Source organism: Drosophila eugracilis, unplaced genomic scaffold, assembly GCF_018153835.1.
Source record: "Drosophila eugracilis isolate 14026-0451.02 unplaced genomic scaffold, ASM1815383v1 contig_2147, whole genome shotgun sequence".
Classification (NCBI taxonomy): Eukaryota; Metazoa; Arthropoda; class Insecta; order Diptera; family Drosophilidae; genus Drosophila; species Drosophila eugracilis.
The window spans coordinates 2,935,658-2,961,389 of NW_024573030.1; the positions used below are offsets into that span (position 1 = coordinate 2,935,658).

Sequence of the window (25,732 nt, forward strand, 5' to 3'; positions counted from 1 at the left end):
AAAAAACATCACCTTAGATTTGTACTCTATATTGTGTACTAGAATCGATCGTTACACTAGCGTAACAGTAATATATAATATATATATAATAGCCAGCGACAACAAATTGGTTGCCCGCCAACAAAGCCATACATTTGTAAATATGTAAACTATATCCGATTACTCGGTCGCTTAGTCTAAACAAGAATTATGATTTGCGTATGCATGCTAAATAGGGATTGTGATCCCACCGGCTGCTCAGAAGTAAGAAAGCGTCCATATAAATGGCCACCAATCATCATCATCATCGTCGTTAGCCACAATCATCCGACGACAGTCGCTGGTGTTGCGACTGCCGGCGCCTCTAGCTATTGGGCATTATAGTGAGGACCCGGCGTTGGCACACTCTTTAGCGGCGAATCGAATTCCATGGGCGGCGCCTCAATAACCGGTGTCTCCGCCGCTCCAGTTCCAATCCTCTCTTGAAGCGTTTCGTACAGCTTATGGATGTGCTCATTGTGGGCCGTCGTCGGTTGCATGGCCTTCATCAAAGTGGCTAAACGACCGGCGGGTAACTTATTGTGCACATACCACAGCAATTTTAGCATGTGACGGGAAGTCACATTCTCTCGTGTCAGTCCGGCAAAGATGAACTCGTCGAAAAGCGTGGTGCAGAAGTCCTCCGTGGCGAACTCCTCGCTCATTGGGATAAGCAGAGCAATCTGTATAAGTAATTCCATGATTTAGATAAAGTTTCTTGATTGAGATTACAAATAATTACCAAAGAGTGCAGGAAAGGATCCTCGTACGCTCGATCGTCCTTACAGGCGGATAGAATGGCAAGGACACGTAGTACGCCCACGCGATCCTTCAGACGCGCCGTGTGCAGTGTATAGTACATGGCTAGTATGCTAGCCACGGAGCTCTCTTGAATGTACGACTCCACAGCATCCGGAGCGGGTCCTGAATGCTCAATGGTGGTTAACGCCGACTCACGTTCATCTGGTGGCAGTTTGGCATGCAAACTGCGGCACTGATCGTCTACCATTAGCGACATGAGGGCGGGAAGAAACTTGGTGACCACTTGACAGTCCAGTTTCGGTTCCTTAAAGTCCTGCGAATCGATCATCACCCAGGCACTTAAACCAAGGGCCAACATCCTCAACAACAGGATAAGTATTTGATTGTCACGGGGCATGCCCTCGTTGTTGATCAAGTGATGCAATATCTTAATGGCAGAAGTAGCCAGGAAGTTGATGGCATACGGATCGCACAAAGTCATGGAGAGATCGCCCAGAACTTGCTCTTGGCCGCGCTTGATGTTGTCTAGGAAACCTTGCAATTCCCGTGAACGCTTAATGTCCACATTTTTCTCTCTTATGCAGGCATCCAGGCACCATGTGAACTTATGGCAGGGATCTATCGATATGATCTCCTGCACTTCGAGATCATGTAAGGCCATTAGTAGTTCCGCACGCAACGTGCAATAGTGTACATTGCGGGTGCGCAGGAACAAAGTGCGCAAAAATTGCAACACCATGTCATACAGTTTTACACTAGTTCCAATCATATTGGCCAATTTTTGGACCACTTCGCCCTGTCGTCGTACCTTGGGCGTTGGTTGGAAGAACAGATTATTCAGGTTTGTGTGATCAAACAGGATGTGCTCCTTCTCGCGAATATATTGCGATAGAAGTGGCGACACTTCGTCACCAAACAGTGATTGATTGTCTCGCCATATTTGCCGCTTAACTTCCGTATCTGTATCGGCATAAAGTTCACGATCTCTAACCAGAATTTTGAGATACTTATCGTCGATGTGCTGGGTGTTCCTTAGAATAGCCATAACCACGGGACGTAGCGATTTAACTCTAACTACGGGGAAACTCTTGACGAGCAGCTCCTTAAGCTTCTTGTCACGCTCCCGAGGTTCTTTTTGGCCCATCTCGTTGATATGAGCTATTAACTTGTCCCGGAGCTCCTCCATTAGAGACGTATGGAAGTCTAGACGGCGCACTCCATGCAAATCGAGTAAAGGCAACATTGGTCGCAATGAAGGCAAAAGTACACCATTTTCAAGCTAAATACAGACGAAATAATGATAAATAAGCGAACAGAACTTTTCGCGCCCATTTTTAGTGCAACGTAAACAAACCTGAAAACTCTCGATGGCCTTCAAAGGATCCGTGCAGGAGGTCAGGGCTTCGCGCAGGTACGCCTGACCCGGTATATTTACGTCCTCCAGTCCAGTTCCATTGTTATTTTTCGCCGGTGTGCTCATTGTCATACACAATTCGTCAGCAAATCGAATTTAAGACAAGACGAGAAATTACAAGACTGTTGTTTTTTATTTGTTGGTGAGGAGAGAAAAAATAAGCTCAGACTTGCATTTGGTATTTATCGATATTTGTTTTCGATTGAGCGCTGAGCAACACTGCTAGCAATCGTGATTTCTTTTATTTTATATTTAATATTGTTTTATATTACATTTCTAATATAAATATTTTTATATATTTATATCATAAGCTTGTATTGTTTTGAATTTTTATTTGAGTCTTACAAATAAAAATTGCGTTCTTAATTCAGTGACTTGTGACCGTTAAAACCCGTGACTGGGAAAATAAACGCCAATTCGTCGATGTGTCATCTCTAGCGCGAAATAAGCAAAAAAGCCAAAGCAAAGCAAGAGCATCAAGTGCAGACTAAAACCGCACAATTTGAGGTAATCTCCGAGGACGAAGTCTCGTTTCTGGAGGAGATTCAGTCGCCAAAAGAGACACTGCAAGAAGATCCTTCGTTGGATGCTAGCTATCCTTGGCATCAAGTGTACGAGAGTGTGTGCGTGCGTGTTCCTACACCAATATAAGTGTGCGCTTGGTGCGTGTGTGTGTGCGTCAATCTTGACGAGAACGAAAGTCGCTCCCTTCCAGAGTAAACAAAAACAAAGCACTTGGATGTGAGCTCCAGGATCGGGCTCAGTGCAAGGATCGAGACCTAGATCAGGATCAGGAAAGAGCAACAGTAAAGTCCACCAGCAGAAGCAACATGTCCTCGTCGACATCAGAGCGCAAGCGCTACCACAAGGACAACGCGCCCACGGATGACATCCTTACGTTAATCAATCTGGTCCGCCAGAATCCGGCACTCTACAACTACAAACTGCAGCCGAACCAACGACGCCGTTCTGATGTTCTAAATGGATGGCAGGAAGTGGCCCAGCAGATAGGAAGTGAGTGCACAATCCAGGCGGGAAAATCTGACCTTGATCCCTGATCACTTCAGTAGTTACAAATGTCAAAAATCAGTTTAACTTTAGGTAGAAAACGTTGAAAGTTACCTTGATATGCCCTCCTAAAAGTAAATTCCATGGGGACTATCATGGTTCCTAAATCTCTATTAGAGCTTGTTAGGTATTAGACATAAATCTTAACTAAAATTTCAACTTCATTATTTATAAACACTCTTTACAGTTTGAGCTTAAGTAAACACCTTTTTGTTATCCAATTTCGGTCTTTTTTTATTTATAGACAGTTTATAATTATTACAAACCTTCACAAAGAGTCTTATTACGAATCCATTACCTATAAAAACTTATCGAATATAAATTTGTTAAAACAGTCCACATAATCTACTTATATCATATTCCAGATAAGTACACTGTTCAGGAGGTGCGTCGCAAGTGGAAGAACCTGCGGGACACGTTCCACCAGTATCGCCTGCGCACGCCCAAGTATATTGAAGGCCGACTGTCCAAATGGCGCTACGCGAAGGAATTGGAGTTCTTGTCGACGGTGTACCAGCCAAAGTTGAAATCACATCGTAACACGCAGAGCGGCTATGAGACAAGTGGAGGAGGAGGCGGCGGAGGTGTTGGTGGCGCTAATAGCACCACTTTGCCCATTGGAGCGATGCTGCATTTGAAACAGCATGTGGACGATGATGATGACGAGGTTGTTGACGATGACGGGCAATCAGATCATGATACTGCCACGTTGTCATCGCATCATGGCGCCTCGCAGATCACCTTGGTTAGTGATGAGGCGGAGACCTTTATTTTGACCGCCTACGAGGAGGGCGTATCGGATGACACAGTATCGCAGCATCATCATCACCATCATCATGGCCACCACCAGCAGCAGCAACATCATCACCACCAGCCGCACCACCATCACCATCATCATCATCAGTCGCAGCACGATGGCAGTATCTCTAGCATTGAGCTTTCCCAGATTGCCCACGATGACGATGTGGTCGATGATGTCGATGACGACGACGATGTGGTGGATCACGATGGCCAAATGGATATTGTGAAACATGAACTGGACGAAGATGGAGCCACTGGAGCCGAGGTGGATTATGAGGAAGTGTGCCTGTACGAGGAGGCCAGCGGTGCCCATGTGGATTGCGAAATGGGCGTTGGAGATGCCGTAGACGGCGGTAGTGACGTTACCCATAGCAAGGGCTTCCACTATATCGATGCCCATGAATTTTGCATATCGGACATTGAACCGCAATCAGTACGCTCCAGCCAGCATCAGTTCTCGAGCAGCGGGGGATCGGGCAATACGTCGAATAGTGTTCTTGCCGGTGGCACCGTGGTAGCCGATGGCAAGCTCAAGAATCTCACGCTGGTAACCACAACTTCTGCAACGCCGGCCGGTGGATCATCAAATCGTCATGATTCCTCGGTGTCCACACAGCAGATTTCTCTTGTGGATGTGACCGAGGCTACAAGTACCAGTGTAACGATTTCCAGCACGCCGGCCATATCACTAAATGCCGCAACAGTAACAACCACGCCGGCAGCGGCGCTGTGCAACACCACATCCTTCACATCCACGCCGACAGCCACAATCCTTCAACTGCCACCCCTGAGCTGTGGATCTGGGCAGCCATTGGCCGTTAGTGCAGCGGCCAGCAGCTCCAACAATCTCATCAAAGAGGAGGAGCTGAATCAGCAACAACAGGTTGCCCAGGCGTTGGCCAAGCGAGATGAGCTGGATCTGTTTTTCGACTTTCTCAAGAAGAAGTTGCAGTGTTTCAGCAAGACACAGATCACGCACATTCAGATGGAGTTCCTCAATTGCGTAAGTCGGCAGGAGGCGGCCGAGCAGGATAGCAAAGATTAGGGACGTTTTTGTTTCTGTTTTACCCCCACTACCCCTGAGTAGTTGCTTAGTTTTTTCCATGTATAGGATTAGGAATCGTACCGTTTACCAGTTTGCTAGTTCGCGGCTTCCGTGTTCTTCAGTTAGCTTTACCCTTTTATCCACAAAGACCTTAAAACCCTGAGTCCTTCACTCATCCCTTTGCACCAACCAATAGCGTTATACATATATATAAAACCCGGCGTTATAAACAATTGTAATTGAATATAATTGTCAAATAAAACGATTCTCGAAAATAATACAAAATCTGCGTAGTTTACGGCAAGATAGTATAAAATTCGGAATGTTCTAAGGTGGAAAATTCGGTTGCAGTCATACAACTAGCTCTAAATCTTTGATTCTCCCAGTTAACCTTTTTTAAACCCCAAACTTAAAGTTGTATACATTTAAAAAAAAAGATAATAAAAATTGGCATATAATAGAATAACATAAGAAGTTTTAAAATGAATTAGATTATAAAAAATAAAAATTATGCAAATATAATTTTAAACAGGAAAATTAGAATAAGTACTGGCTTTTACAAAAAAAAATTAACTACTTTACAAAATCACGAATTATTTGAAAATAAATATATGAAGAAACTCCATACCGATGGATTATGTTACTTGATTAATGATATTTTATGGGATTTAAGTAGGTCAGAGCTTTTATTTTAACTGCAACTAAGGCCAATCCAGGTTCTCCATTAAAAATTCAATTTACTTATGTAATTATTCTCTTTCCGCGTGGGATTTATTTGACGCGGCAGTCGTCCGAGGTCCGATGGCGGATGAAACAAACTTAAACGCAACACTTAGGCTAGTTAGGCTGAAGGTTAGCTAGTTAAATATACACATATGCATTCTCACGAAGATCACGCTACCGGCGCAGTGATCCCCGATAGATCCGCTCCGCTGTGCAGCTGGGCAATATGCTCAGAGTTGAAGTAGATGACGGTGATGGTGATGTCGTCCCGATACTGACGCACAACATCCTTGGGCAGCGTCAAATAGTACGAGATCTTGGAGTGCTCAATCCCATAATCTGTGGCTCCCAAAGCATGCCGGATGAGATGTGTGGCCGCATTTTGATCCACCGGCTTACGGGTGAGACCAGCTCTGTAAGTTAAATCATTATCAATAAATATCAATCTACATAAATTGCATAAGAATACTGACTTCCGTTCGGCTAGCTGATTGGAGATTTGCTGCAGCGTTATATCGCCTTCCGGCAGGCGCATTGGTTCGAGGATCTTTTTTGAGTTGATGTGTTCTCCCACCAAGCTAACTACCTCGCTGGGCGAAAGGAAATCCCACAGGCCGTCGCTGGCTATGACTAGAAACTTGTCGTTGGGCCCCAATTCATGCTGCTGGACATCGGGACGGGCGGTTAGGTACGGTGGCGTATAGTAATTCGGCGACATGGCATGCTTGCCGAACAACGGCAGCACCTTTTGCTGCATTATCTCTAGGGACCACTTGTATCGGAAGTCCCCGAAGGCACGTAACGGTGCCAGCTGGCTGAGCAACCTGCCATTTCTGATCACCGTCTCATGTTCTTCTTTTGGATGCTCGGACAGGATACGTCGCACTTCTGACATATTGTCCGCATTGTGCTCGATATTGAGCTTCTTTGGTTGCCACTGCTGGGTTTTTGGATCGAGGACGCCCAATACTGCACCGCAATCACCTGTGCTGGCCACATGCAGCTGCAAGCCTTCTATGTGCACCAAACAGGCAACGGCTCCTAGAAAATAAATACATAAAATAAGTGTCGCGACCAACAAAAGTACTAATGACCGTTGAGAATTACTACTACTATTTTGTGTATAACAATGAAGTTAAAGTTAGGTAAGTATATAGTAATAGTAATTAAACTCATATTAACTAAGAAATGTACAACTGTTTGTAAACGATGCAGTTGCTGTTATGCGAAGTATTTGCATTGTGTATCGTTAACAACAAGCGTAAGTTTAGTAGTACTTGGATACACCACCCACCGGAGAGTGCCACGCTCATGGTTCGCATATCGTTGCTGTCTAGAGCCTCCTCGGATAGACCCTGGTCTAGTTCAAGAAAGGCCTCCACCAGTTCACTGGATACATCTCGCTGCGGTGTCTCCGTTAATTTTTTAATGTACTTGAGGAAACTGGCCTCGTAGATGGGCTTGATCTCGCTGACAAAGTCCACGTTGTCATTGTGACATTTGAGGAACGATTGGCTGCCTGCACCCTGCTTCATTTGTTCCCGGAGCACCTGACGCGGCAAGGTGGCTGCTGAAACATAGCGTAGCAGTCTCTTGGACACCACTTGGCCACAGGCTGCTCCAGCATGGCCGTCGAAAATACCGCAGATGAAGCCGTTGCGGTGTAGCAAACTCGCCTCGGTGCGGGAATCCTCGCAGGGCGAATTGGATCCCAGCTGATTCGTTTCATAGCTACGGATGACTCCGTCCACGGGAAAGTTGTAAACGAACTCGTTCTCCCTTAGAACTATGTTAATCTGTAATAATAGTTGAAATTAGTACAGAATTTATATGTTTATGGTTTTTCTCTTGATTCTGTTTTATTATTTAGGCACATCCCTTAGTTGATGGTTAGTTCTATAGATACTACACTGGTAATATAACACATAAGAGATCATACTAACAGTATTTTTTATGGATTAACAGACTTAATTAAGGAAGTTATTGGGTATTATTAATACAGGGTATTACCAATTCATGATCTTACATCGTATGGACTCAATTGTGGCAATTGCGGCAACCAGCGCACTGCATTCAGGCTGAACTCCCGCACATTCGAACGCACGTAGTTGGCGGCGTCGTTCAGTATGAACTTGAACATCTATATGGCCGATTTCTATATATTCTCGCCCCGCTGTGGGCTATAATTAACGGAAATATTATTGGTTCCGTAACCGAATCGGGGGTAGAAGGCGGAGATGAGATAGAAGGAGAACGATGTGGATTCCGTATCGCAGTGGTTACCGGCTGTTGACAAAAAGCTCTTGATTTCCGTTACTTCCGAGTGACCGGCGGATTGTTTGTACATTTGTGTGCTGTGCGAAAAACAAAACGGACAATTTCCACTGAAAACAAGCGTAAAAAGAAAATACAGTGCGTACTAGTGATGGATTTTTTTTCCGCACGACACATAACTCGTCACGAACATAAAAATTATTAACACGCACTACTAACACACAAGTCTGAAATTATTTTAAAAAGCTCCACCTTGTGCGATGTCAGTTAAGTCTTTTTCTTATTCAATCGGCATATATAAATATTATATTTCTATTTATTTAAATGAATGGTTCTTGACCATCCCTAGAGAGATATATTTACAATCGAACAGCTGTCAGAGTGACAGTTAAATGGTGTTGCCAGATCAATATTGTTGCTGCTGCTAGAGATTAACTAGCTACAAGCTAAAACTACAAATAAATTGTTTTTAAACTAAGAATTCAATTGAGAATTTAAAATATGTATTATTAATAAAAAATATGTTGTATTATTATTGTCTTCGGTTTTGAGCAATTTCTAGCTATTAATAACCATGTTTCGTTTTGGCTATTTTGGCACTATCGATAATTGTCAACAGTCCGGCAATGCTGACATTATCATACACACGGGCTCACACTAATACAGACTCGAGCTTGCATGTGAGAAAAAAACACAAAACAAAACAAAATTAAGAGGCAGCTGAATTCGAATTCTCGAATATTTATAATTTGAAAACCACCAGAGACGGCCAGAATTCAAGTCTCGCAAAGCCAGAAATCGAGTGGACAACACAAATATACGATTTGCCGACAACAATCAGGACATACCAAGCTGTAACAGCGAAATAGCGGATTTGCGTCTCAAACTTTGCAAAAGAAAGATTGTATTTTGTGTTTGCGGATTTAAAACCGCTATATAAATCCGTGAATTTTGTTTTCGAAATGGTGGAACCCATTTTCGAGTATCAATTTCGACTGATTTTAATCGGCGACAGCACCGTGGGCAAAAGTTCGTTGCTCAAATTCTTCACAGACGGCAAATTTGCTGAGGTTCGTATTTCCAGCAATTGACAATCGTATCCCGTATGTATGGACCTGTAGACCCGCTGTTTAATCTCCGGGTAATGCAGTTAAGGCGTGTATTACATAATTAAGTGACTGCACTTAGCAAAAGACAACAAAAAATAGACAAAGGGAGTGGATTTTTAAAAAGATGCTGTCTTAGTCACCTTGTCAGTGTGTGTGTTTGTGTGCGTTGGTGTATGTGTCCTTGTGTTTGCTCGCCTGATAATGCAGGCAGCAACACACAGGCAAAAAAGGACCAGGGATGCATAAAAATCTAAGGCGGGCAGTTCAAAATTCATAGTTATCACAGCCAATTTGATATTTTATTATTTTTTCATTTAAAAGGAAAATATCCACATAATAATTATATTTACTTCCTACTTGTAGTTATCGGATCCCACAGTTGGCGTCGACTTCTTTGCCCGCCTCATCGAAATGAAGGACGGTACACAGATTAAGCTCCAGCTATGGGACACCGCTGGCCAGGAGCGCTTCCGCTCGATTACCAAGTCCTACTATAGAAACTCGGTGGGTGTGCTGTTGGTCTATGACATATCAAATCATGCCAGCTTCGAGCACATACCGCTGTGGATGATGGAGGCACAGCGTCACATTGAGCCCCACCACCCTGTTTTCGCTTTGGTCGGCTGCAAACTGGATCTCATTAACGCCGGCGGGCATCGTGAGGTGACTACGGAGGAAGCGCAAAAGTTTGCCAAACAACATGGTTTGCATTTCGTTGAGACATCGGCACGATCCGGGGCCAATGTGGAGGAGGCCTTTCGAATGGTCACCCAGGAGGTGTACGCCCGCATCCGATCCGGTGAATACAAGGCGGAGGATGGATGGGATGGCATTAAATCCGGGTTTTCGCGACCTAATAGTCTGGACTTTAATCTTGTCGTGGCTGAGCCGGAAAAGTCTTCTTGTTGTTGATTATCCCCTGTTTATTATTTTCAATACTGTTTTGCGTACATTGATTTGTATTGTATGTCCTACCCACCACCGCCACAACCCTTTCCTCCCAAAAAAATCTTTGTTGACTCTATAATCTTGTTTAATCGCCTAGTTTAGCTGAAAAACCAAAACAGTTACGTATATTTGTACAATGAGTTTTTTTTTCTAATTACTTTTAGTTTTGCTCTTAAGTTAAATTTTAATTAGGTGACTCACGGTAATTAGTGAATATTGAGTTTGTCCCCCCTTTATAAAATAAGTTTAATTCGATTCTGTTATTGGTAAACGAGTCACATCAGAAATACGTAGACGAGTTTCTGTGCTCCTAACTCATACAACACATTACTCCACATACACACTTACGAACGGAAAAGCTATACATATACTTGAAACTTGAAATATAAACGTTTTTAATAATACGAATGACATCGGCATTGGTTAATCAAGGAGGGTTAAAATGGGCTTTTAAACCATTGTTCTTTGTAACTCAGGAGTATTGAAATCAGTGTCAAACAAGCAAATCGTTTGATAAATACTGTCGTGTTCATAGACGTGCAAGTAAATCATTTTTTTTTTAACTTCTGAATTGAATTAAAATCTTTATACTCTTCCGATTTTCGAACGGCATATAATAGTCATACTTTTTTTTTTTACAACTGTAGCTTATATTTTTATAAAAGGTTTCAATCCCTTACTCTTGAAATAATTGTTAGAAGCACAATAACAGTGATACACTTATTTCTTTTGCACTTTTGCATTCGTTATCAAATAATTTTATTAAATCACAAAAAATATTTGAATTTGCCAAAGGGTGGCAACGACAATTTAATTCTTAGGCAATTTTTTTGCAACGCATCTGGTCATTTGGTTCTTTTGCTTATCGATATAGAGAGACGATAGCCACCTTCTGATTTAGCCCCTATCGTTCTTCGATTGCCCGAGACGAGACATAACACCCTCTCGCCGATAAATCCGATATAGAAACGTGTTGGGCTTTTAAATTATATAGATTACATCGGGATTTTTGTAATGGGTAACGTGCTAGCGGCTTCCTCTGGCGCCAGTGGCGGTGGCGCCTCAAATCTTGGCCTCGGTCTCCCGGAACCGGCACCATTGCCCACAGATTCCGGATCGCCGTCCGGATCTTCTTCGTCCGCCGCAGGCTCGAACTCGTTTGCCGCTTCCAAAGATGCCCCATTGGAGAATCCGGGCACCGTTGAGGAGCTCCACAAAAAGTGCAAAGGTATGTGTACTTCAGTCAGAAAACCTCAGTCAGTCCGGCTGAAAAACCCCGCAAAAAGCCCTCTGCAACTCTGATGACATAACCTACAACATGCGAGAGCGAGACGGCGCATATAGATGGTGGGGCATTTAGGGGGGTATTATTATATATTATGCATTATCACAGCGCACATTTTATACCTCCCACAGATATCCAGGCCACCACTTTCGAGGGCGCCAAGATTATGCTGAACAAAGGTCTGAGCAACCACTTCCAGGTGTCGCACACCATCAATATGAGCAATGTGGTACCAAGTGGATATCGTTTTGGAGCCACCTATGTTGGCACCAAGCAATATAGCCCCACGGAGGCATTCCCTGTGCTACTGGGCGACATCGATCCGTCGGGTAACCTCAACGCCAACGTCATTCATCAATTCTCCGCCCGGCTGCGTTGCAAGTTTGCCTCGCAGGTAAGTTCTGGTGGTGATTGGGATCAGGAAAAGATACTAGAAGGATAGGAAAACTATAGAAAGATATCCCGCGGCAGATAGAGCTTACAATTAAACCAGAATTGGTGGGAAAACCCAAAGTTGTCCAAAGTTGTCCATACTTATAACGTATCTTTTATTAGCTTTTTACTATAGGTTAAACATTTATAAGCCCCTAAGGTTACTTAGCGTCCAAAGAACAGAAAAAAAAGCCATTTAGTAGACTACGACATAATATCAGGGTATTATGTATATTTGCCTTATCTCGTGGACTTATAATATACATTATTATTTATATTAATGACCTCTTTTGATAACCATCAGATCCAGGACTCTAAGATGGTGGCCTCGCAACTGACGACCGATTATCGCGGCAGTGATTACACTGCTTCGCTGACGGTGGCCAATCCCAGTATATTCACCAACTCCGGCGTGGTCGTTGGCCAATATCTGCAGTCAGTCACTCCAGCCATCGCCCTGGGTGCCGAATTGGCCTACCAATTCGGTCCGAATGTTCCCGGCCGTCAGATAGCTCTTGTATCTGCCGTTGGCCGCTACACGGCTGGAAATTCGGTTTGGTCGGGGACCCTGGGTCAGAGCGGTCTGCATGTGTGCTACTACCAGAAGGCCAGCGAACAGCTGCAGATTGGTGTGGAGGTGGAGACCAGCTTGCGCATGCAGGAGTCTGTGGCCACTATAGCCTATCAGATTGATTTGCCCAAGGCAGATCTGGTCTTCAGAGGTAAGGGTATAATGCGTTTAGCCCATCGTTGAGGGCTCGCAGCCTTCAGCCTTGTTAACTTTCTTAAAACATTACTGATAAACTTACCTTTTTTCAGGCGGAATTGATTCCAACTGGCACATCTCCGGAGTTTTGGAAAAGCGTCTGAATCCATTGCCATTTACGCTAGCCCTAAGCGGACGCATGAACCACGTCAAGAACAACTTTAGACTGGGTTGCGGGCTGATGATCGGTTAAGCCGGTTATTTTGGGCAAACGCCAATCCTTTCTTCAGCCTCAGACCCCAAGCACACACACACATACATTCATTGTAACTTTTCACATCATCCGCTAACAACAAGAACAACAACAACAAACAAAGAGATTTATAAATCGGCTAACAAACGTTTTTTATGATGATCTGTCGTTTGTGAGTATAAAAACATAATAATCTGCATTGATAAAAGAAAAAAAGCGACCAGAAGTGATCTGGGATCCTATCCTATGGTATAGCTTTTATTCTTTAATCCAATATGTTACCAGTGTGCCACTGTTCCTCGTCCGTTGTTAATTCCCCCCTATTTTCCCCACTGACAGAGTCATAAACGCGGAGTTCAAAATACGAGAAAGAAAAATATTCCACAATTATTGTACATTTTTTTCCCTCAAAACACACAAACCAACATACAACACACACACACATCTTAAACTACAAACAGAAACTGTCCTTGTACATTTTAAGTTGCTTCCTAAACGTACGCATTTATTTAGAACAACCATTCAATTTTCCGAAAACAAACATAAAAAACAATTTAATAAATATATAAAATTAACAAGCAGAGACAAATAATAAATGCGTATGAAATGTATGTTACAAGCTATCAAATTGGTAACAAACTGCTTTAAGTTTATAATTTATAAATTTACAATTAGTTCTAATAACAAATACGTTGTTAAACCAACCTTTAACCTTTATGGCGTGAATGAATTATGCAAAATTCAAACCGAAAGAGAGATGGCGCCGAAATGTTGTGAGGGGAAATAAAACCAAACAAATATAACTCCTAAAAAACACTTTTATAAAACCCAAACAATATGTTAAACATGTGAAATAATTAACATACATTGTAATTTACCTGTTCCCAAGCCGAGAACCTTAAAAATCACAAAAACAAAAAACAGATTATAAATAGGTTTTAGAAAAAAAATAAACAATTTAAATAAATGTGTGCGCAAGTTTTGTTTTCTTTTACGGTTTTTTTGTAATATATATTCTAGATTTTTCTATATATGTCAAAGTTTTCATATTTTTTTACGTCATGTTTTGCTGATGTTGTCCGATTAGATAAAAAGACACACTTGAAAGTGTTGCTAATTTTTTTTTATTATCACTTAATGGGTTAATTAGATTTCAATAGATAAGTTAATATAATGTTTGTATGTTTATAAATATAAATATATATCAAAGGTTCAATTTTAAAATGAAAATGAAGTGGGCTTGTGTTGGTTTGAGTGAATTTAAATGTACTTATATGAAAATGTTGCGAAATTTGTAGAATCAAATACTTTACTTCTTAAAATTTCGAATATATATCACTGAGAGGGAATATATATTAAATTCCCCTTAAAGTTTATCAATAATTTGAGTGACCATTTTAGGTTTTCCTGTAAAACTTGACCAGCATTTCGCGTTGTATCACAGTCATTTTGGTAGCACATGATGTTGACAAAAGCAAAGAGTAACAAGTGCATTGTGTTGTCATTTTCTCATTTACAGCGCAAAAGTCAAAAACTTGCTGAAAAACAATCTAAAAGTGCAGATAAGCATAAGGACATTTTGTTACCTAGGAATTTGTTTCTCTACTAAGAAAGTATTAAAAAGTTTGGGGAATATTAAGGGAATTTTATGATACATAAATTTGATTAATTTTGATTAATGCGAAGTTGGTTAAATGGGCTTAGTTTGAAGGTTTTGAAAATTTGATTTCTCTTATGTAGTTTTGGTCATGCCAATACTACTCTTTAATACCCTATTTTTTATGACAACAACATACAAACTTTGTTCAATCAGCCATAGAAGCGATTCAGTTGTTGTCGCCGCTTTGCATGTGCAGTAGTCGCAATATTGTTTAGATAAGAAAATGTTGCCACACTAACACACACACACATACACAAACACACACATAGACACATGTGGTTCTTTCCCACTGTCTATCAAAATGGTTTTTACTATGTACATTTTCTTTTCGACCCGTCGTCTCCTTCCTTTTTGCCAAATGCAATTTCAACTTTTGCAAAAAGCGGCCGCTTTAGCAGAGTTTTCCCTGTACCCCCATTCTAACCTTCTCCTACTTCCCTTTTTAGGGAGCCCCTTCACTTTTCCTGGTCATGCCATTTGTACGATAAGCAGGACAGCGACTTTCATATTTTGTGAAATTTTCAGCGTTTCCTTTTCCCTCAAGAGAAGCTTCTGTGTTAGTTTGTGCACATGAAGAAATCCTAGTGGGTTTATTCTTTGAAGAAGAGTGGTAGCAATAGGGTTTTAAAAAATATTTTATAAAATAACATATAGCCTTAGTTTTGAGTTTTTATAGTATTTTATATTGAAATTCGTATTCGTAATTCGTTAATGTTTATAAATAATTATCCATTAAATATGGCAAAATTTAAATTTTTTCGTGTGCTTGCATTATGTAAGCCGCGAAAGCTGTTTTCCAATTCAATTGTGCCAAACCACAGACTCCACTCATGGCCAAGACAAAGGAAATTTGTGTCGAAAGAAGTGCGGACTGTGGCCCAAAAGTGTGGCCACGCTAAAAACTCATTAACATATAAAGTAGCTGAGCGAATTGTGCAGACAAAAATCTGGTAACTAATTAGGCAACAGACGTCCCAGATAGCCAGCCACACAGTCCTGATCCCGACATGGCTCATAAGGCAGGACCTCGAGTGGCGGACTTAAGCCAAGTGCTGGCCAAAACTGGACTGGTGAAGTGTTTATTCTTCTTTTCGCTAGCTGCTCAAAAGAGGAGCTTAGCGAGTAATTAGCAGCTCATCTCAATTTTTTGCCAGCTTAAGATTGCTTCGTGGGGTGATTTTACATTTTAAATTAAGATATTATTACTCATTTTGAACTAAAAATCGAAGATTTATTTAAATGTACAAAACAAACAATTATTATTTTGACTAAACTATTTTAGAATAAGCTTTTAAAATTGAGTTAAAAAAATTTTTTGTTTTTGCTATACTCAATTATCATTGCATACTTTTGTGCGTTTACTACGTAACCAAAAGTCTATGATGAGAATTTAACCCCAGTTTCAAGAGCCTGCAGCATTCTCGTCAGTTGTTTGCTTAAAACAAATTACAACCAGAGTGAGAGAAATTAATGAACTTTAAGCCATGGCCAACAACAAGTAAGTGCGTGAGCAATTGTCTTTTGCCAGTAACTCAACTTCATTCGAGTGGGTGTGTTGTATGCTCGGCATATTTACGCCAACTTTAGTTATTTGAATTACGTGACTTCAGCCACAGTTCCACGACTGACTCAAACCCTCCGAACCGCTTCTTTTACTCCTTCTCCGTCCATGCACACGTGCACACAAAAAGCTTAAACTTTGTGCAATTTTTTAAGCACACACATACACAGGGAGCCAGCGGATGCGTACTACCTACTTTACCCATCCAAACTATCTACGTCTGTTGATTACAGATGCATGTTTCAGAATTAAAAAAAAAAATTATAAATAAATATTCGACTTTCAAAGGGTTTCGTGTGTTTGGGGTATGTTTATAATATCATATCAATTTATATTCTTAAATTTAAGCAGAGTTATTATTATAAATGGTTAAACATTATAGAGTTAGTCTCTGAATCTTTAGAGTCTTTATATCATTATTAGGCGTTAATAGGCATTGACATTAATCTATCGAATTCCGGTTTTATAATTGGTAAATTAGGATCTTGGCATTTACTTTTTGCAAGTATTTGATCTGCAGAAACATAATTTATTATCTGATATATGGAAATTCAAAACTCTTAGGTGATTTGGGTTAATGAAATCTGTATTACATAGTGTATTTAGGTTCCTGGCTTTTACTCTTTTAAGTTTTTCACCTCAAGACCTTTTCCTTCTGGCTGCATTGTGTTGTTATTGCTATTTTTGGCTTAGAGTTTTTGCCTTAAGCCAAATAAGTGTTTTAGCCGTCATGCAGAAGATAGAAGGCAGAACATGGGTGGTGTATTTAGAGGGTGAGGTAGCTTGAGACATGGACTTTGGCGTCGACGTAAACGTTGTTGCAAAAGCAGCAGTACTAGTGGTAGTAGAAGAAGAAGAAGAAGAAGAGGAACCGGATGTTGCCCCGACAGCTGCAGGAAACTCTAACTCACTTACACAAACAGCCAAAGCGCGCACCTTTCAAGTATGTGTGTGTGTGTGTGTGTGGGTGTTTTTTTTTTTTTTTTGGGTGTGTGCGTATGTGTGCTGAGTGTGTGTGCCTGCCTGGCCACGTTTGTGTCTGTGAATTGTTGAAAGTTAGCAATAGATTTTTAACGGAAGTTGCACATGTGCGCACGTGTTCTTCCAAAAATTTCTTGGCCCCTTCAGGACCACGCCTCCTTATATCTTCTGACTTTTCCGCAACCGTTTAACCCTCTATCACCACCCTTTTCTTTTTGGCCACACCACAGCAATTCATTCGTCTCTTCTGCCCAAAAAACCAAAAAATATTTGGCTTAACTCTTGGCACGTTGTAATTAAGGCTTTGTCAGTGTATATATGTGTGTGTGTGTGTGAGTGAGTGTGATCGTGTGTGTGTGTGTGTGCAGCCAGCGGAAGGCGTTGGGCGTGGCACATCATCATCATTCAAGCGCAGCAAGATTAGACCAACCGATTATTGCCTACTACACAGAAATCAATTTTATATACGAACGTTGATAGGATAAATCAAAGTTTTTTTTTTAAATTGAAATTATTTCTGTGATTTAAAGACTCCCTTGTCGTCGTAATTAACGAAAATCTAAAATATTTTAAATCATTTAAATACTTATTATAATCTTTTTTTTTCTGTGTTACTATACCCATTCCCCTTGAACACATCTTCATCTTCTTTACTTGGATTCTACGCGAAGTGATTCTTCTACTTTTGGGCAGCGATTGCGTGTGCGCGTCTACTTAACGAAAATTTATGTCTTTACTGCCGCTGACATATTTACCACTTTAACACTGCTACTTTCACGGTATTCTTCTCTTTTCCTGCGGTTAAGCCAATTATGAGGTTTCGCAATCTTTAACCCATGGAACACCCATGAAACACCCATGAAAACAACGAAAAAAAAAAAACGGGAACGTAAAGGGATGCCCCCTTTCTTTTTGGCGAATTTCCATTTCCCATTAAGATTCTTGAATTTGAAATGGGGGACTTCTGGTAGTGTCAGAGAAGCCAGTTTCGGTGTAATTTAATGGAAAAATCGCTGATTATCCGGCGTTTCGGTTAAGCAGCTTGTAATGTATAATGAATGCGAACCGATGCCATCGCAGTGGCAACAGCAGTCGCATTGCTCATACGCCTATTTGTCACTCGTTAAGAGGGCGGTAAACAGAAGAGGGTGGGGATGGAGGATAGGGAGAGAGGAGTGACTGCGTGTCTGTCTGCCTGCTGTTTGTGAAATGTGCGACAGCGTGAACAGACAGTCTTGGTACTCAAGTTGGTCGCCATTTGTGCCTCAATTAGTTCATAAGCCTGACAGTGACAGGCGACACCTGGCGGCAGTCAGTAGAAATTTAGCAGCATCTTCTGCTGGCCTCATTAAGATGTTTGGGTGTTTGTATTTATTAGTTTATCATGATTATTAATATTATTAGCTATTAATATGTATGGTTAAATATATGTCTAGGCATACCAGATAAAGTCTAGAAAAAAGGTCTAGCAAGTAGTTTGGAAAAATACTGCAAAATTGTCTAACAAAAAGTCTTACAAAAAACTGTTAAAATGCCTACAAAAATACTTAGCAAAAGTATGGCAAAAAGCTTGGCCAAAGGTCTATCCATAAATCATCAAAATTCAATAGCAATAGCTTCAAACTTTACTAATTTGTTTTAAGTTTTTTTACAATAATTTCCTTATATTTTATTATCCTTTTCAATAACAAAATTTTATTTTAATTTAAATCAAAATTCGTACTAAATAAATCATATTCCTCTTTACCATTGGAAAAAAATGATTCTGTGACCCATTCGAAGGTAACACAGTTCAGGTAAATGCATTGGAATGCCTGGCATTGTTTAACCAAAGGATTTATTATTAGCTTGCATGTTTCTCGGCTTAAGAACTGCATTCGCAAATGCAAGTGCAGCAGTCAGGTAATAAAACACAGTATGCCAGGCTTTTGTGGATTGTCAAAATGTTGGGGATAAGGGAGTTTCCTAGAATCTGTGAACAGCAGCCAGTTCATAAATAAATGCCTATTGTGCAAATTTGATTCATGGATTAGGTCAGCAGATAGCTTAATTTAAGGCAGCAGATTGTGAAGTACTTACGGATAACCCATTGGTTGTCAATGGTGATTTGTTACTCAAATTTATAAGTAAATAAAAATAGGAAAAATATGCTAAAAATATATGTTTATTTCGTTTTTTTTAATGATTTTCTAATAAACGAATTAATATAAAATAAAGTAAAAACTTAAATAATCTCTCAATTGGACTAGTTCAATGGCATTCCATTTATATATCCGATTTCGTAATTTTCTAACGCTTCATTGATTTTTTTTTCTACCAGAAACAAAACAAAATAATAATTAAATATCCACCAAAAAGGAATTGTTGGACAAAAGCACCATTCAGACGATGTAGAGAAAAACTGAAATAAAAAATTGCTGCATCATAAATAAATTTTTATTGTTTTCAAATATTTATTCAGTAGATGGTGGTCGTAATGGATTCGATGTCTGCATATCCATTGGAAGCCATCGCCTTCTCATCTCATAGATAGAGATGGGCGGTGCGGTGGGGAATTAAGATTCAATTGTCTGCATTCAAAGTTGTCAATGTTCATTATCAATGGAACAAACGTATCAGGCGTAGACGTGGATATTGATGAGTCCTTCTTCCTTAGTCCTTTGCCGTTTGTAAGTCTGTGTGTGTGTTGGATTTTTGGGTGGCTGATGTGTGTTTATGTGTGTGTGTGTGTGTGTGCTTATTAGGGGAAACAGTGATTTCTGGCTATAAATGAAATATACTTGGTCATTCGAATCCATAAGCTAAATAAAAGTCTTTTTGGATTTTTGTATTTAAGAGAAACTTTCTTCTTTCTTTAAGGAAAACTTTTTTTCAATATATATATTTATATAATTAAAAGATTATTATAAATATATTACATTAAACTTTGAAGAAAGATTCCTATAATTGTGGTTAGCATTTCGTATTTATACATTTTAAGGACTCTTTACTGTACCTTTGAGTTGATTAAGATAATTTGGGTTGCCCAACCCAACTGGCCATTCCAGACCTTTGCTTTTGCCGTTTTGGAATCCCTTCGATGTCCGAACTTCGGCTGAGTAACGATGCAACTGGCGGGCGAAGGACCAAGGATGTGGTCCTTCCTGCCAGCAATTGTTGTGCCGCTGCACATTTGTGCGCTTAATGGACTTCGTATGTCATTTTCAAATTGCAATAGACTTTGAACTGTGTGTTCGAAGCAGCAAAAAATGTCAACGACAGACGGACGAACGATTTTGGGGGGTGGAGGGGTGGTGGTCGACGACAACGATGAAAAGGAGAAGGAAGGAAAACGATGCTCTATCCAGCAAAGCACCCAACATTTATCTGTCCGTCCATCTCGTTCACACCCCCTTCGACTTTTGCAAGGATAACTGTCAACAGCCTGCGTATGTCTGTATGTGTGTGTATGTATGAGTATCTGTGTGTGAGAGCTTCGAATAGCGCTAAATGACCGCAAAGTGTTTTCATTATTTGTGGCTGCCAACAATTTATATCGTTCATTTAGGAATTTCTCTTTTTACACTCTCCATTTCGCCACTCCGCAGCTGTGCAAGTGTGTGTGTGTGTCGCAAAAAAGGGATGCCAGTTAGTACACTGACAAAAAAAAGGAGGATACGAAGAGATTTAACATTAATTACTTAACGTTACTGGTCTTATTGATCTTATAAAATCCGGAAATTCTTTAAACTATCTTATTTTTTTGGCAAATACAAATTATTTTTGTTTAAAGTTCTAGTTTTTCTCTCTGTGGTATGAAATAGCGGCAAAAAGGAGTAAAAACGATGCTATGGATGAAGGAGGAATGGTGAACATGCTGAGAGGTCCGGCAAGTGGTGGACATTGGTCCTGTGGCCGTGACTGTGGCCATGGTTTTGTCTTCTTAACCCTCCTTCTCCACTATATTTCTATTCTGCTGCCTTCGAGTTTGGACCGCATGTGCATGGCTTCATTATCGTTTATCGGTAGGAGCAGCAAAACCCATCCCCAAACTCCTTCCCAATCCCATCATCATCATCAGCATTATCGTCTTCACTTACAGTCGCATTGAAATGGTCGTTAGGGCAACAACAAAAATGCCATCTCAACTTTTATTCGATTTGCGCGATTCGCTTCACAAGCGATTTATTGCAAAGAACTAGTTCAGCGAAAAGAGTATTCAGATTTTTGTAGTTAGGATTAAAGTGTTTATTTAATGATTTTTATGATTACTAATTGTATTCAGTTTAGAATTTTATAATAGATCAGATTTTCAAAAGGAGATACTAGATGATGATTAGAATATATTCATGTTTGCAAAATTATCCATAATTTTTTTCTAGTTTCCTTTCGATTTAATTTTTTCACTGCATCAGAAACGTTTTAATAATTATTATTGATGGGAGGAACTAGTTCTCCTGTCCAGACATCCAAATCCCCTCCTTTTCTGTCCAAAAACTAAAGAAAAAAAAAAAAACGGAGTAAGCCCAGACATGGGAAATCGAAGCAACAGTCCAAACAACTGCAAAGTTTCCACGGGCAACTGCACGGGACAGTTGGACAGTGTTTTGTGTGTGCAGTTTATAAATGTCGATGACGATGCGGTAAGAGGACATGGGTGCCGACGGGGGGTTTCTGAGAGAGAGGTGCTGTTTTTTTTTTTTCGAAGGGAGTGGGTAAAAAGTTAGTTGGTTGGTAAATGGCAACGGAGGCTGAGGTTGCCGATAATGGCCATGGCGTTGACTGTGGCGGTGACTTTCTATAGCTCCATTGGAGTGCCTTTTTTTTTTGCTACCTTCCCTGAAAACCCCCTATCCCTTTCCATTCCCTCAACACTTTCGAGGAGCAAACACACACACACACACAGGAATATATATATATATATATGTAGACCAGCTTACGTTGCTGAGTATTGGTACGTCCTGTGCGTCGATGCAAGGAATTTTAGTTGATAACGACAACATCAGCCATAGCTGTTGTTGTTGTTGCAGTTGATGATGGTGTCGTTCGGGCATCATACACTGAAAAAGAAACATTTCTAAGTCTTAGATATGTCTATTGCTTTAAATAATACAGAAAGCTAGATAGATACAAAAAGAAGATACATTTTTTTCGAAGTGCAAGTGTCGCTGCTTTTTGCAATTGTCGTTGTTGCAGCAGTTAGTAGTATTAGTGTTGGTGTCGCTGGCATTGCTGCAATTGAGTGTTTGGGTTTGAATCGCAAGTGTCAATTTGGAAAATGTTTATTTTATGCGACACTTGGGGGCGTTGTTGCCACGCCCTATGATAGGGGCACCAGGGATGATGGCAGGAGGGGCTCTTAACCCCTCGGCTCCCACCTACGGTTTGTTATTTTTGTTTGCTTCTGCTGTTCAATGTGGCGCATTTAATGCGAACTTCTGATAAGCCGACCGAACCAGGCAATCGCCATTGCAATCGGAATGCAATTGCAATTGTCAGCAATTCAATTGTGACTTTATTGAGCCGTTTGTCTTCTGTGCACAAGTCCACAGTCTTTCAAAGGCATTTCTTCTCAGGCATTTTCATTTCAGTTCTTTTTTTTTTTGTGCCCAGCAAGCCCAACGATCAAGTGCTTGACTCCTTACGCGGACAGTCATAAATTTCTAGTGACTAGAAAATCGGCATCTAGAAGTTTATTCCACTCAATTGAATTGCAATTTTAGTTATTTTGGAGAGCGAATGCATCTTGTCGAATATACTTATGAAAAATGTCCTTTGAGGGCATATTTTTAAAGGCTTTCCAAGTACATTCTTTAAAGGTTTTATTTATTTTGGAAATTTTTAAATGCTTGTATCTTATACTTAAGAAATGCTTTAATATAGGCTAGTAATTATGTAACTTAAAATTTTCTTTTTGGCATTTTCATTAATTATTTCTCTGGTTTTTCCCACAAACAACTTAAGTAGGCAGCATCTTAAAAATCTTCTATTTTATTTTCATTACGCTCTTGCCCCCTTTTTTTTAATGGCGAATCATTAAGCCAACCCCCCTTCTATTTTCACAGTCTAATCAGATAATTACATTAGTCGCGCTCAAAAGTGTGCTACATAAAATGTTGCCTAGGCTCATTAACGCGGCTTTTTCCACTCATTGCTCGTATAAACAAATCTCAACCGACAAAATATACAGGCGAAAAAAAAAGAAAAACAAAAATAAGGAACATTAAATCCTTATGCAAGGGGGGGGTATTTAAGCCATGTTTCGCCAGCTTATTGATGAAGCCATTTAAACGCACGAAGGCAATTTATTATGCCATATAACGGATGCAGAGAAGCACTTGGGTGGATGAGGATGAGTTCTGGCATCCGTATCCGTATCTAGTGCAGTCACAATAATTGCTGGCAGCAAGTAAATCCAGGAGCTTCATTAGTATCGATTATGCGTTTTACGACCCATCGAAATGGTGGTGGTGGTGGCTGCTGCACATAATGATTGTCGCCATAAATGTCAAAATATCGAGAGAGCTTTCAACATTTATTAAATAAGTTTATTGATTTATACGATTTCTTCATGATATCTCCTGAACTATATATATAAATATACTTCTGCCGACTTCTAAATGTGTATTTATGCCAGACAGTGTGTGTGTGTGTGTCTGCATGCAATTTGCAAAACTTTTAGCAAATGCTAGCAATAAAACAAATGGTATTTTACAAAAGAAACTTTTTGCCAGTTTCCCCGTTCGTCGTCTTGCTCCACATTTGGTAGCTATATATATATTTTTTTTTTCAGCTTTTCTATACCTTTTTTTTACCAGCTAGTTTCCATAATCAAACTTTACACATTTACAGCAAGTGCAAATGGTTTCGAGAGCAGTCCAAAACGACGCATTCAATTTTATTTAAATAGAAGAAGTTGACAGACAAAAAAGGCTATTAATTGAGATATATATTTAAGGATTCAAAGTTATATTAAGTTAACATTTAAGATATATTTTTTTTTTTTGCAAACTATATTGGGCCATTAAAGTTATTGATTTTATCTGAGAGGGGGCTATCAAAAACTTTGTATATCATAAACCAGTTGAGCCCACATCAAGGACTTTAACGAATGTAAAACCATCTGCTGGAGAGGATTGCCCTCCACTTTCGAGCAGCTTGTCTGGCACTCTACTCGGTCATCCCTGACAGAATGGTTTTTCATAAATTTTTAAGTGAAATTTCATTTGCGAGCAGAGCAAGTTGTTGGCCTAAAGCCCGTGACCAGGCCCAAAGCCAAGGACTCAACTAAATCAGACTTACGCATACACAGAGAAAAAAACAAACTTTTTATAACTAAAAAGGTTTATCTATTATTTTGTAGGGAAAATAAATCAATGGATTTACCTCTTTGAAGGGTTTCTATTAATTTATCTAATTAAAATTAGTGAAGATCTTTAACATACCTCTTTTGCTCTGTGTATCTGTGTGGGCAAAGTTTTTGGGCAGCTAAACTTTGGAAAACGTACGAGTATCAGTGGCAGCAGCAACTTGCAATTTGAAGTGGCTCAAAGCGACTCCAGAAATTTGTTCTGAAGTCGTCCTGGTATTTTAGGTCTTTTCCTTGGTTGGGACTCCTGGCAACTAGTTGCAATTTGTTTGCTAAAGTTTTAACACCATTTAGTCGGTTTCACATGAAGACAATTAGGCGAACGATTAAATTTATATTATCAAGGGATAAACTTGGCCAGAGTATCCGGTAAATGGCTCTATCTCTCTCTCTCTCTCAGTCTGTCTGGATTTATCTTAATATCTCTTCGTTGGTTCAACTTGTTGGCCTTGTAAACATGGTATAAAAAAAAGAGAGTCATCTGTAAGCGTAAAAGAAACCAATATCATATTCATATTCGCATTTCAGTTTGCATTATTTTTTCAAGGCCCCCGCTAACGGCCCTGGCCCCAAGCTCATTAAATACACATTAAAGTTTAATTATAAACATTTTGCTCTTGCACTTGGCAGCAAAATGGCCCAAAGGGAGAAATGGCTGAGAGGCAGCGCCGGCAGAGGTTACGCCAAAAAGTGGCGAAAAGCGCAAGCGAAAGTCAAAGCAATTTAACCTCTTTGCACGCTTTTATCCAGAGTCAAAGGCATATTGACTGGATTTGTGGGATCGAAAATATATCGAAATCATGATATATACTTCTTTGAAAAAACAAAAATAATATATCAAGCTGATATCCCATCATAGCTTAAACATATTCCCAGATTTTCATTTAAGATCCTTCAAGGTCTCCGTGATGCCCTGCAGTTTGTAGGGCACAAAATTCGTAATGGCCGCACTTTGCATGCACCTCACCATTCCCCCCACCGCCCTCACCAATTGCGTCCACTCCAAATGACTTTTATAAATGCCATGAATATATATATATTTTTCCGTGTTGTTGTTTTCATAAGAGAGGGCGACTGTAGGGGGGGAGTCAAACATAATTTTTAACGCAGCATTTCCTCTGAGCTGGTGAAGTTTTACCAAAGTGGGTGTGAAGGTCCTTTTGCTACATTTCGCTAGCCCTCTCTGTTGGCCATTTAACATTTTCACATTTCGCACTTTGCACTCGTGCAGCTAATATGGCCTTAGTCCCCTCTTTTCGCTTCTCCATTAAGAATTTTTACACTGAACCATATTCGGGTGTATGTAAACTTACTTCTAACTTCTTGGAATATCTTACGAAAGTA

At 40.2% G+C, this 25,732-nt stretch overlaps 5 protein-coding genes across 8 annotated transcripts; 3 read left to right on the plus strand and 2 right to left on the minus strand.

Annotated features, from left to right (window-relative positions):
- Positions 1–13: 13 nt before the first annotated feature.
- Positions 14–2,327, minus strand: LOC108104974 (negative elongation factor B). Its single transcript, XM_017211344.1, has 3 exons — positions 2,135–2,327; positions 761–2,059; positions 14–701 (listed from the first exon to the last, which is right to left on the minus strand). The coding sequence occupies exons 1-3, from the start codon at positions 2,264–2,266 to the stop codon at positions 348–350; spliced, it is 1,785 nt and encodes a 594-aa protein (XP_017066833.1). The 5' UTR covers positions 2,267–2,327; the 3' UTR covers positions 14–347.
- A 300-nt stretch (positions 2,328–2,627) lies between these two features.
- Positions 2,628–5,733, plus strand: LOC108104975. The gene is made up of 2 exons (XM_017211345.1): positions 2,628–3,208; positions 3,628–5,733. The coding sequence occupies exons 1-2, from the start codon at positions 3,025–3,027 to the stop codon at positions 5,106–5,108; spliced, it is 1,665 nt and encodes a 554-aa protein (XP_017066834.1). The 5' UTR covers positions 2,628–3,024; the 3' UTR covers positions 5,109–5,733.
- A 116-nt stretch (positions 5,734–5,849) lies between these two features.
- Positions 5,850–8,461, minus strand: LOC108104976 (pyruvate dehydrogenase [acetyl-transferring]-phosphatase 1, mitochondrial). Of its 3 annotated transcripts, none has more exons than XM_017211349.1 (5): positions 8,358–8,461; positions 7,858–8,185; positions 7,126–7,627; positions 6,305–6,872; positions 5,850–6,244 (listed from the first exon to the last, which is right to left on the minus strand). In XM_017211349.1, exons 2-5 carry the CDS (start codon positions 7,969–7,971, stop codon positions 6,001–6,003), a joined length of 1,428 nt encoding a protein of 475 aa, XP_017066838.1. In that variant the 5' UTR covers positions 7,972–8,185; positions 8,358–8,461; the 3' UTR covers positions 5,850–6,000. The 3 variants fall into 3 exon arrangements, with proteins under 3 accessions (XP_017066838.1, XP_017066837.1, XP_017066836.1); XM_017211348.1 differs by having other exon boundaries at positions 7,858–8,215; positions 8,358–8,459; XM_017211347.1 differs by having other exon boundaries at positions 7,858–8,461.
- A 281-nt stretch (positions 8,462–8,742) lies between these two features.
- Positions 8,743–10,570, plus strand: LOC108104971 (ras-related protein Rab-39B). Its single transcript, XM_017211342.1, has 2 exons — positions 8,743–9,175; positions 9,578–10,570. The coding sequence occupies exons 1-2, from the start codon at positions 9,068–9,070 to the stop codon at positions 10,124–10,126; spliced, it is 657 nt and encodes a 218-aa protein (XP_017066831.1). The 5' UTR covers positions 8,743–9,067; the 3' UTR covers positions 10,127–10,570.
- Positions 10,571–11,055: 485 nt separating this feature from the next.
- Positions 11,056–13,801, plus strand: LOC108104970 (mitochondrial import receptor subunit TOM40 homolog 1). Of its 2 annotated transcripts, XR_001772327.2 has the most exons (5): positions 11,056–11,390; positions 11,579–11,841; positions 12,184–12,601; positions 12,699–13,010; positions 13,178–13,801. XR_001772327.2 is itself a non-coding variant. In XM_017211341.2 (4 exons), exons 1-4 carry the CDS (start codon positions 11,177–11,179, stop codon positions 12,836–12,838), a joined length of 1,035 nt encoding a protein of 344 aa, XP_017066830.1. In that variant the 5' UTR covers positions 11,056–11,176; the 3' UTR covers positions 12,839–13,801. The 2 variants fall into 2 exon arrangements, 1 of the variants encoding a protein (XP_017066830.1); XM_017211341.2 differs by having other exon boundaries at positions 12,699–13,801.
- Positions 13,802–25,732: the final 11,931 nt, after the last annotated feature.